Raw genomic sequence first — 12,821 nt, forward strand, 5'->3', positions numbered from 1 at the left:
AGAGTTAAGGCCCTTGCTCTAGGGTCTGCCCAGCGACTGTTCCGCCAAGGCTGGGCTTGAACCTGCGACTTTCCGATCACAGATACAGAGGCTTAGCCTGCAGCGCCACTCGCCACCCCAGGGGGCGTGGCCTGTATTTCGTATATATGTCTTTTTTTTCCCCTATCTTGCCAAATAAAGGATTCACACACATGTAGCACCTGTCTCTATGTGTTAGAGTTAAGGCCCTTGCTCTAGGGTTTGCCCAGCGACTGTTCCGCCAAGGCTGGGCTTGAACCTGCGACTTTCTGATCACAGATACAGAGGCTTAGCCGGCAGCGCCACTCACCACCCTAGGGGGCGTGGCCTGTGACCTTTGGGATGAATCAGCGCAGAGACTGCGAGCCAGGCCTTCTCATCCAACATCAGTGCCTGAACTCACAAATGCTCTCCTAGTAGAATGGTGAAAACTTCCCATAAGCAGACTCCTAATCCTTGTGAACAGCCTTCGCAGTAGAGTTGAAGCTGTTATATCTGCATAGGGTGAGCCAACTCCATATTAAAGCCTATGTATTAAGAATGGGATGTCATTAAAGTTCATGTGTGAGTAAAGGCAGGTGTCCCAATTCTGAGGGGCCACATAGCAAGTTGAGTCCGAACCAGATCTGCCGAGTGACGCGAAGCAATAACAGATACTGCCCTGCCCGAGGCTTGAACCGGGGACCTTCTCCAGAACAACCACGGTCACTTAGCACGTCGCGCCACAATTCCTCTTCCAACCAACCACCGTTAAGGGTTCAAAATAATGATCTGCTGAGTGATGTGACGCAAATACAGATACTGCCCTGCCTGAGGTTTGAACTGGGCACTTCCTCGATTGCAGGCACGGTCACTAAGTGCTTCACGCCACCATCCATCTTCTGGCTAATCACCCTTCAGGGTTCTTGATGATGATCTTTTGAGTGACATGACACAAAAACAGATACTGCTCTCTCTGAGGCTTGAACCGGGGACCTTCTTCATCGCGGGTACGGTCGCTCAGCGCGCCACACCACCATCCATCTTCCACCTGAGCACCCTTAAGGGCTCATGATGATGATCTGCTGAGTGACGTGACGCAGAAACAGGTACTGCCCTGCCCGAGGCTTGAACCGGGGACCTCCTCGATCACATGCACGGTCACTCAGCATGTCGCGTCACCATCCATTCTCTGACCAACCACTCTTGAGGGTTCATGATGATGATCTGCTGAGTGTCGTGAAGCAATAACAGCAAGGGCCTTAACTCTAACACACATGGAGAGGTGCTACATGCGTGTGAATCCTTTATCTGGCAAGATAGGGAAAAAAAAGACATATATACGAGATACAGGCCACGCACCCTGGGGTGGCAAGCGGCGCAACAGGCTGAGCCTTTGTGTGATCAGAAGGTCGCTGGTTCAAGCCCTGCCTTGGCAGAATAGTCACAGGGCAGACCCTAGAGCAGGGGCCCTGAACCCTAAAGGGTGGTTGGTCGGAAGACACTCCAACACAGAGACACAGGTGTAACGTGGGTGTGAATCTTCTATTTTGCATCAAAAAAAAAAAAGGTTAATCCTCTGTGCTTGTGATCAGGTCAATGTACCCGAGCCTGCGCACAAACGCACGTATCCTCCATCCTCCGACCAACCACCCTTTGGGGTTCAGGGCCCTTGCTATAACGTCTGCCCTGTGACTACTCGGCCAAGACTGAGAAGGGGTCATCCCCAAACTCTTCTCACAATGTTGGGAGCATGAAATTGTCTAGAATGGCTTTGAATGCTGCAGTATAAAGAGTTCCTATCACTGGAACTAAGATTTAAAAAAAGATTTTAAATCCACAAAAGTCTTTAGAGAAGACTCTAAAGACGCATTTAAAAAGGACAGCAGCTTCAGTTGGGCCGCTTCAAGACAATGGAAATACCAAGTGTACTTTGATATCTTGTCCTGCAGTTGGGGGTGACAGTGTAAAGCTTTAGTAAGGCTTGAAAGCCGTAGCTTTGAAGGGGACACACTGTGCCCCAGATACCTGCCAGGGTGGGGGGTCAGGGTACAGGAACGGAGCCTCAGGCTCCATCCCGACCCTCAGAGCCTCCACCACAAGCCCAGTTCTTCCTTCTCACCCATCAATGCCTTGATTATGTGCAGATGTCCCCCACCCCCCCAATTCCTTCCAAGTCGGAGCACTCTTTCAGTGACCAAGGACTGAGAACTGGCCCCCCGCCAATCCCCCCCAAACTTCCACTGCCTCTGTGCTTCAAGAAAAAAAAAAAGGAAAAGCCATCGCATTCAGTCTCTCGTATCAGACGGCCCCTCCGAGCGGCACACCATCGCCGCGAAGCCACCATTGCCGCCATGCCCTTTGCAGGCATGCTCCTTCGCCGCTTCCGCTGCGGTGTGTTTTCCCACGCTATGACAGATGGCATCGTCCTTCCGAATCGCTGCTCAGATGGCATCACGCTCCATGCAGTTCCTATTATCCAGGGAGCCATATTGCCTGTTTACTTTCTGTTTTTTTTTCTACGTTCCGGTTTCCACAGCTGTATCTACGCGTCTAGTGGAATCCAGAGGATGACAGGATGAGGTAATCAGGTACAATGTCGCCTGATTTACAGGTGCGAGGGAGACAGAGGGTGTCGAGGCATCGGCACGCCCAACAGAGAGGTAAAGCCACACTGTCTTCCTTGCTCCGCATACCCATCCAGCCATTAGCCATCCAGCACCCCCCCCGACTGCATTACTTCACAGTTTACTCATCATTTACCAAGGTTTCCCCCACCCAAAGCCAACAGCGCTGCCTCCCGGATTGTGCAGCAAAGAGCATTTGCAATCTTCTGCCGTTTCCGTTGTAGAAAGACCTGCCAATCACTGCCAAGAAGTCTGTATCTCCCCACCCGACTTTCCTGCCACCTCCTCCGATCTGTCTAATACAAGACAAGAATATTTAAAAATAAAGGCATATAGGTATGTTAGCCTTAATCTTAATGCGAGTGTGTAATGACTGTGGAAGTTCACCGTTCATGTTGTCTCTTCTGACCTGCATCTCATTGCTCTGCTCTAGCCGTCTGAGATCGGCGTTGGGCTCGAGTCAGAGAAAGACAACCCAACGAAAGAAAAACAGGCTCTTCTTAGCTGCTTTAATTCCAGCTGCCGTTTCGTTCTCATCAGCAAGGACCCGGTGTCAAATCCCAGTGCTCTGGATGAAACCCACACATCAGAATGGAGGCTTTTTAATTAACCCCAACTCTGTGATAACTACTTCTAATCTTCCCCAGCCAATGTTCTCTGGGATCTGACAGCCAGCTCACCTGGGAGGACCGTCACCCTCAAAAACACAGCGGTGGCAACAGCCCTCAGATCTCCTGCATGTTCAGATTATTTGCTTTGTCGGCTGTGCTGGGTTTTGATTTGTTCCTTTTTTTTCCCTTCAGTGAACTAGACACAATCCACTCCCAATTATACCACACCGCGACTCCACATCATCGGGTAACGAGTGAGAAGATGCCCGGGTTTCCGTGTCGTGAACCGAGTCGTGGACGTGAGACGACTACGTGCGTCGCTAGCGAGTTACCGAGTTTATGCCCCAGCTTGCATCACTCGACGCGTGACTCAGCTCGGGCGACCATACGGCACGGCAGTTTGCCACATATCTGTGAAACACCTTTTCACTTGTTTTTTTTCGCCCAGGTTAGTACGACACAATAACTTGCAGGTGGAAAAAAAAAGCAGGGAAGTTTCTCGAAAGTCTCGGCCGGATTCAGCACCATTTACAGTCGGAGGATTATGGGTGATTCATTGGGTATATGAGTAGTGTGCATCACGGCTCAGTGGAGCACTGAGACCCCCACAGTTGTGGGTTCGATTCAAAGGCTCTCTGCGTTTGCCTGCTCTCCCTGTGATCCCATGGGTTTCCTCCCACATTCCAAAGACTCTCAGGAGGATCGGAGACTCTAAATGGCTTGTGGTTGGTGCCCCTTAACAGACTCGTCCAGGGTATCCCCTACTCAGAGCTTCCTGGGAGAGATCCAAGCTCACTTTGATCCTGCACAGATAAGCTGTTATGGAAGATAGATGGAAACAAAGAAAGAAAAAAACAACAACATCATTTGCACTAGCATTTTGTTACAGCCACCTACTAAAACACAAGGAAAAACAAAAAAGATAAAAGCAATTATTGGTGAACAGCTCATCGAGTGAGCGCTGATATCGCTTGTATCACTTGGCTTTACTGCTCGTCTTCCTTGCCAGAATCTGTTTGCATCACACTGATGAAAGCTGGCTGTTGACAGAAAACAAGGAGGCGCAGGTATGACAGTGTTTTTTTTATTTTTTTGACATTTTTAAGTGTATCCAGGTAAAGTCACCGGCGACGGCAATGCAAACCATCAGAGGCTTGGAGCTCAGGTCTTCTAAGGCATTAATCCTCCACAGAAGAGTTGAAGCGTGGTGCGACTTTACAGCAGAGCAACGGGATTAGAAGCAAAGCCAGCATCAGAGGTCAGCAGAGGATTCTGGGGGATTCCCAGAGATGGATTGCTCAAGCCCCAATGCAAAGGTAGCGTCCCCATCAGAAAGGCAGGACCCTCGACCGTAATTACATATCGGTGATCCTCTGCTTTCAGATTGCCTGCACGCATCATGAGTTCTTCTACTGTTTTTTTTTCCAGTTCCCTCCCCCACTACTTTTTCCCGCAATAAAAAGACTGAGTGGTAGGATTTGTTCCATGGGAGAACAGCACTGTTTCGTGGACTAGAGCGGAAATCTGCAGGCACAGCAGTCCAAGACCTACAATATATTCCTATGACTTAACCGGTCTGTGTTTGTTCGAATATTTTTATTTTTAGCTTGTGGCTAGAAGTTATGGAACCTTATTATAAATGATCTAGTGCTTTTTTTGCGATACCACGTCTTACAGAATACAGAAGAAAAAAAATCCTTTTCTTAAATGGTGCTGTATATCATAAACATGCATCCATCTAACATAAGAGCTTTTCCACCCACAGGCTCACGGAGAGCCTGGAGCCTAGGAATCAAAGTCCATGAGGCAGAGTACAGCCAAGACAGGATGCCTGCCCATCAGGTAAGGAATGCCAACTACATGTCTTTAGACCAGTGTTTCCTATCTCAGTCCTCGGGGACCTGCAGACAGTCCAGGTTTTTGCTCCTACTGGGAGCTGGGAGGGAGCAAAAACAGAAGACCATGTGACCCATATTTGGTGTGTGACGGATAGGCAGCCACGGTGGGCAGTGCACTTCTGTTTGCCCTGAGCCACCCAGTATGAGTTTCTTTTCCACCATATTGGGCAACTCTCGACTCAACATTGGCAGAAATGGTACACTACAGCCCTTCAAGAAGGGGGGGGGGAGTCGCAGGATGTGGCACCTCCCTCATCTCACTCCCACGGGCCCTTTGGACGTCAGCTGTGCCCGGCGTGGCCCATGACGCGGCAGGAAAACCGGAACAAAGTTGCGCTGTGGGACCCAGGAAGCGGCGGCCAGCATCATGAATGGCCTGGATGCAGCCACACAATGCGGGCAGCTCGCCTTTCAGCCTTCCGTTTTCTCAATGAGCCGCCCGAATGCCGACCATTATCCCCCCCTCGCCTGGCAGGAAGACCCGCCCAGTCGAGGCCTTAATCACAGCGTACCAGCTGTGAGAACACCACTGCTTAGGGCCAACAGAAATTTGAAAAGGAGCTGAGCTGCTGCACTTGTTACGACAGTTTAAAAAAATAGTACAGTCACGAGGGGAACCGAACGAGAACCATTTCAACAGAATTCAAATCCACAGATCGGACAGAGAAGTCAACAGCAAGATATCAGGCCACCACAGGTTTCATCTGTGCACTTCAGCAGTTCAACACTATGCAAAGTCACCAGAAAGGAACCTAAGAAAATACTCAAGGAGAAGGAGAAATCTCACTCCTAGAGGTGCCTTTCTCCTTGACAGACTGATGCCCTTGACGCACCCCTTACGGAAAAGTACTCCGGTGCTTTTCGTGTTAGAAAAACTCTAGTTCCATCCATTTAGCGAGATTTGCTCTGGCTGTAGGATGTAACTTTACAGCAAAAGCTAGGTGCTTTCTAAACTTGTACTTTGATTAACTCTTCCACCCAGCATTGATCTCGGCTACAGGGAAGCATATTAACTTCCTTTAGCGAGCAGAGAATGACCAGCCAACCTACGGACAGAGCTGCTTCTGAAAGGGACCATTTATCTGGCTAAAAGCAGGTCAGGACAGCTCTCAGAAAACCCATACAGCCTCTCGCAGGGTTAGGGTGGGGCTACATTCCGACAAACCTACCATAAGGGGAAAATATCATAAGGCGAAGATGCATTTTAGTATAGTACACCTAACTTAAACATCATAGCCTACCCCACCTTAAACATGCTTAGAACACTTATATTATCCTACAGTTGGGCAAAATCATTAACACACATTTAACCCAACTGATAAAAAGTGTTTCATTTGTCATGTAACTTATTGAATAATGCACTGAAAGTGAAAAACATTCACCCATCGTAAAGTCGAAATATCGTTACACGGACTGTCACTAAGGGAGCTTCTGTATTTTATTGACCGTACCAAGAACAGTAATTTTATAAGCTGTCCCTTTTATTAACATGGGAAAGACTGATGCGGGGAAAAAAAAACGTGGAGAGTAATTGAGACAAAGGATCTTCACAGGAGAGTAGCCTCCCTGTGTTAACATCTCACACCGTAACTCTCCTGTTATCAGACTGTTTTTGCCTGAAAGGCCGGGATGAGATTATGCCTTAAGACAGGGTTCCTGAAGGTCACATCCTTCTCGTATCAGGATACTGCCCATCAGTTACACTGCCTCCATCTGTTCCTCTGATTCAGCAGGCAATCATTCTACATTTCACTCAGAGTAATTGTAGGAAAACACCTTCCAAAGTGACCCTGCCAGTCACACGGAGGTCCAATCACTGAATAAGCATTACAACCTCAGATAATACAAACCAGAGGCAGCTAATCCAGTGAGCTACAGCCACCAAGAAGCGTTTCCTCTACTTTTAAGTATGAAACACGGAACTTTGAAATATCACATTGCCGTTATTTTATTGCATTTTAAAAACACATTTTCTCTATTCTTTAGAAAAATGTACTACTGTAACACTGTAAAATGCATTATCCTTTCTTAGTCATCACTGATAAAAAAAATTCCTTTTGGATATTTGTTTCCACATGGGTAGCAAGTCCATATGGTTCTAATATTTAGAAATCATTAAACAAAATGTTTTGCACGGTGACTGTGATCCTCTCAACATTCTGATTTATTTTCCAAGGTGTTAGACAGTGCTGCTGGTGCCACATTGCAATCTGTGTGCAGAGCCTATCAAACCACCAGCCAAGGGGCTGCGGCCTGGAAGCCATCCTGGCTCAGTCGTCCTGGCTCAGTCGTCCTGGCTCAGATGCTGTCAGTCGCACTGAACATTGACAAGCTCCTCTGCATGTAGCCATTCCTTAGACACAAACAGGCAGCGCCTGCACATGTTGGAAGGAACACGAAAGACCAGGGCTAATTGTTGACGTACTACTGATTCTGTCAGGAATTAAACTCGATGATAGCAGCGCTTGCGATCAGTGATGAAAAACAGACCAGGCTGACTAAGTTATTGCCCACACACCATGCCAGCTTATCCAACAAAAAAAATCACATTCCAGTAATGAAAATTGAAATCATCACTGTCTTTAAGCTCCCACCTGAAAATATTGAGAGTGTATCATCAAATTTTGCTACTGTCAGTGTTTGCAATTGTCTCATTACACATTACACTCATTACCATCAATGCAATTTAAATTCATATAATTCAAATATATATAATTCAATTTAAATGCTTCCACTGAGTTTCTGAATTTATTTTAATCACCCCCCTTTCATCAATCCGTATTTATCCATCCCCAAATCAGAGAATATATTTCTCTTTTTTCATAATAATTTTTTTTTATTAGGCTTTCCACATAAACCCACGACTTCCACCACATGTTCCTAACCCCCACTACAGAGTACGTGAGCCTGATGTGATGATTACTGACCACCTGCTGTCCTGTCCACATTCAGTGCAGCGTTTAACTACTTGGCCCCTTTAAACTGAACCACTCCATCTGTTCGGCAGGGGAGGGGGGGGATGAGGGAGATGCTACCTGGCTACATCACAGCCCTGGTGGAGGCATTCGGCAACTCCATCAGTGCTGGTCGAAAGGACAATACAGCGGCCCCTGAGTGATAAGCCCGGGGTCTTGGGAATCCTGGAAAGCAGCTGGTTGGACACGTCCACGCATCAGCAAAATGCATCTGCTCCTCGTCAGGACACTAACAATAGGGGGGACTCTTTAAATCTACGCAGGACTCCACTCTGAGATTTGTTTCCGGTGACCATACACAATGTCTAGGCTTTAAGGATGAATGTTCTCATAGCTCTGTAGTGATCACTGAAGCGGATGTAGCAATAGTTCGGCCCGCGTCAGGCCTTGGGGTACGAGCATGCTCACCCAGCGCTGCTCCTAGCAACGGCCCCCGGACAACTGTGGCTTGCATTCCCACCCCTGCTCATACAAGGGGTAGGCGGAATAACCCCCCCTCCCCCCTCCGCCACCCCCTACCCATCCCCAAAGCAGTAGTCTTAAAACTTCCAGACGGGTGACACTATCAGAGCCCACAGTGCTTTCACCTCACGGGGCATTGTTCTTAGGACAAAGGGCCCTACCCCCATGAGGACTGGGGCCGGCAGATGGCACAGGAGTGGATAGCGGCGATGGCCGAATGTCAGGACACCAGCTGTCGTCCACCGCACCCGTAGGCACTGCTGGACCTTCAGGCCTAAACGTCTGGGCAAAGCTACATTCCCCAGCAGTGACCCTGGGGGGGGACCCCAATCATGATGCACCCCCCTTCCCTTTATCATGATAACACAATCACAAGAGAGACAACAGCAGAGAAGGCTGCACCACCCCGCTTATACAAAGACAAACAGGCTCTCTAACAAGGAGAAAAGACCACCCCCTCGGTCAGTTAGTAAGGGTGGGTGTGTCGTGTTCATGCACTGAAGCCGGAGTAGTACCACAGAAAGCTCTGAAACAAATTTTGTGTTGCCTTATTTTATGCAGGTACCTCCAGTTGTTTGCAGTGTTTTTCCTATCCAATACCCCATACCGCTCTTTCAAAGTTTCCGTAAATTTAGATGCGACGCCCACTCCATAATCAACGCATTTTACCCTGAGAACAGACAACAAACTACCGTATTTTACTGAGAATTGCACAAACTAATTTAGTCAAGCGATGTCTATAATTTCTAAACGCTGTAAATAAATGTTCCTCTCTGCTAGATGAACTCAAGCTTTAAATACACTTAAAGCAATGACTCAGGAAAATCGACGCATTACCATTAAAAACATTTTTTTTTGGAAGACAAGGGTTAATAATACAGCATTTTGGAGTCCCTTCAGACAGGGTGAATACATACATATAAAGTCCACGCTGCTAGCAGGAGTGAACTCGTGATTGACAGAGACAGACAAAAGAGGCGCGGTGCGCATTTGGTTGCGCTCTTTTATTTGGAGCCCTAATCAATTCTGTCTCCCCTCGCACCCGGGCAATGCAATTTCAGTTTTTAACCGTTTTAAATCCAGGGCTGTAAAACGAATGTAATGGGTCTAATTAATCAAAATTCTGCACAAACCCGTTATTTAGCTACCAGATTTCATATATCCGATTAATTCTGTTCTCTACGCCTTGGTTTAAAAAAGGGGGGGGGGTATGAGTGGCACGCTAATTTTGATCATCATCATCACTGTTTTATAGATGTGCAAAAACAACTACGAAACAATGTGGACAATAGCCTTTATTACAAAATCAATTTCTAGTCTGAACCTGCCCAGTCTACAAATGCACGTATGGTATAAGTGCCTCTGTTCTCAGCGTTGACGAAAGAATTAAATAATTCGTCATATGTTCGGAAGCCAACAAATTAATAGTACAGATGGCCGGGCGCGTGACGAGTATAAATTATTATTTATTCATACTCGATTATTGGCATGATTTTTTTAAACGAACAATTTACAGGCGTCATTAGCAAAGACAGACTGTTGTTCTACTAGTCTGTGTCATACTTTGCTTATTGCTGCACGATAGGCAAACAAAATAATACGGTGTTCTCTTTTTAGCAGAAAGGTGTGCTAATGTCTCACACCGATCACGATTAATGTATCTATAAATTGCGATTACCCTGTGGATTCCATTAACATCACTGAGTGGGGGGGATATATCTCATTTGCATATTTTTCATATATGTGCCTAATTTTATATTACAAGTTGTTGTTGAGTTGCAACACATAAGACGAAAATTTCCATCATACGGTTAAAAAATGAATTCCCATTTACCATCCCTGCCTCTGCGTGGTGTTACGGTATATTATAGATGACGTTTTGATAAACGTGCACAGCATTTTAAACTTGTGCAAAGTGGGTATTATTCAGAAGGATCGGGCGCTGAAGTATGTGCACGTTTCGGGTGCGGATCGGCCGATCTGCCACCTGTTCCGTGTAAGAATTTCCCCGAAACCAACCCCTAATGGTACGGATGAATTGTTCCCACCCTTCTTACCTGTTAAACACTTTCTTTATCCTCTGCAGCAGTGTCGGTGATTCCGTGACCGTCTCGGGCGGAATGGTTTCAATGGTCGTGACAACGTGATTCTGCTCTTCGGGAATCATCGTTGGAGTAAAAAAAAAATGAAGGGATCAGAAACGAGGGCGCATTCTGCTCCGCGCACAGACGGAGGGGGTCGGGATACTTCGCAGGGGGGTTAGATCCGAAATCTCCAGGTTACCAACGAGCAAGCTTAGCATTCCGTGGTTCGCTGATATATGGAGACCTTATTCCCAGGGAAGAAAAAAAGAAGAAAAAGAAAATATTTAAAAACGATTCTGGTCTACAGGAGTTGCGGCGTACTCATGCACAGTGCACCTGATTCCCGTGACTGGCGTGATCTTCGGACGGATCTTTGTCTCTCCTTATTCGCATTTTCTGAATGCCCAGTTCGGACTGCCGTGATTGCTGGAAGACGTTTTGCTTTTACTGGGAGGTGTCTGGTTCCCCCAATAGGGGGAGCTGTTTTACCCAAATCCCTCTTGCAGTTACACATGGGGAATGTAGTGATGGTTGATGTAATTTTGCTTACAGTGGAGCGAGGTATCGTGCACAAAGACAAGAACGATACCAGCAAATAAGGATATTAAGCTATTAAGTTGTCTTAAGGTCAGCACAAATAATTCAAGGACCCTACTTAAGTAAAAATCAAGTTTTGCATCACCAACCAAAGCTTAATATCCCCAAATGGATGTTCCAACCCCATTAGCTATACTCCCCCTTTTTAAGTTTGTACACTGCACTACAATCTGAAGTTTCTCCGTGACAAAATGAGCCCCAATACTTGAACCGTAGCAATGTTCTGTTGCTACAATTCGGTTCAGACTATGACCGCTGCCAAATCAATTAAGTGTACAGTTTAAACTTGTGCACATAAAATATTTACAGGTAAATCCTTACTTTAGCTCAAACCTGTACTAGAGAAATACCTGGAAGAGGTAGGGATGTTCACCAATATTCATTTTCCAAATATGAAGGAATCTGTTAATGGAGAAAGTACCTGCTGGACTGTATTAAGAGTTACGCAATATAAAAGAATTACTGTCTATTTATTTAACCCAAAACATGGTATCCCGCAATGGAACTAAGTACTACTGGATGACACAGTAAGATAACATGCATTATGCACCCTGACCACAACAACCACATAGATTAATGGTCTGGCTCGTGGTGTTCATGAACCGTGCAACTATTTCTGCATAGCTGAAGAACAGAATTATATTAGTGGGTGCGATTATTAGTCTAGTTCAATTGGTCTAACTTCCAAGTATTTTAATCATATGTTAATGTGCTTCTGTCTATATCAATATAAACATTTCCATTACTAGGTAGAAATCGCCATTTTAGAGCTTAGAATCAAAATGACAGCATTCAGATCGAAAGAATCAACATTTCAGCATCCATCTGTGCATCCCTAGCGGAAACCCAGAATTAGCAGTTTAATTTTTACCCATTACTGTGATTTAACATCTCGTTCATTAAATCTTCAATTTCCCAGGGTTACTCTCCCATATCTCTCCATCAGCTTCGGCGAGGAGGCCGTGTTGGGGCCTTCAAGCATTAATTGCAGTTCGAAATTTCTTATCTCAAGACTGCTTTAAGAAATTCACGCCATGTACATGTATGTGCTGCTCAGTTTCATTGCTACGCTGGAGCTGGGCTTGGTACTGAATCTCTATAGGCCAGCATTCTCCGCAGCGTTGCATACTGTGGCTATGATATATAATATCATAGCATGTCAAAAAAAAAACACACAAATGCTGAAGTGAATTGAAAACGACTAGACAATGATTTCATATTGCAATTCTCAACATTTTCCCCACTCAGAGTTAATATCCATTATAATTCATTATATTAAACATATTCGACGATAGCCAGCATGCAGCAACACAGGTCTGCTTCTCCATCAACTGAGCAAGATCTGGGAATGATTCTCAGTCTTGTTATATGCTTTCGATACCAAGGAAAGATTTTTGCCGCTACACTTTTCAGTCTTGATAGGAACCTTATCCATTTAAATCATCCTACAGGATGAAATTATGCAGCAGCAGACCACGCAGCCTCAGTCGAAAGCCGACAGTGAAATTTCCCTGATTACTGCAGCAAACATCACACATACAAACTATTTTCTGGGTACCGGAACCTTCAA

At 46.0% G+C, this 12,821-nt stretch overlaps 1 protein-coding gene across 2 annotated transcripts in view; it reads right to left on the bottom strand.

The window, feature by feature from the left end:
- Nucleotides 1-11,108, bottom strand: part of slc35f1 (solute carrier family 35 member F1) — an 85,171-nt gene extending 74,063 nt beyond the window's left edge. Inside the window, exons 1-2 of one of the 2 annotated variants that reach the window (XM_048986219.1) lie at nucleotides 10,991-11,088; nucleotides 10,628-10,898 (exon numbers count right to left, since the gene is read on the bottom strand). In XM_048986219.1, the coding sequence (XP_048842176.1) occupies nucleotides 10,628-10,737 (110 nt within the window). In that variant the 5' untranslated portion in view covers nucleotides 10,738-10,898; nucleotides 10,991-11,088. Of the gene's footprint in view, nucleotides 1-10,627 lie in introns of both variants that reach the window. The other variant, XM_048986218.1, reaches the window with a different exon arrangement.
- Between the last annotated feature and the right edge of the window lie 1,713 nt (nucleotides 11,109-12,821).

This window comes from Brienomyrus brachyistius, chromosome 19 (assembly GCF_023856365.1).
Source record: "Brienomyrus brachyistius isolate T26 chromosome 19, BBRACH_0.4, whole genome shotgun sequence".
Lineage (NCBI taxonomy): Eukaryota > Metazoa > Chordata > Actinopteri > Osteoglossiformes > Mormyridae > Brienomyrus > Brienomyrus brachyistius.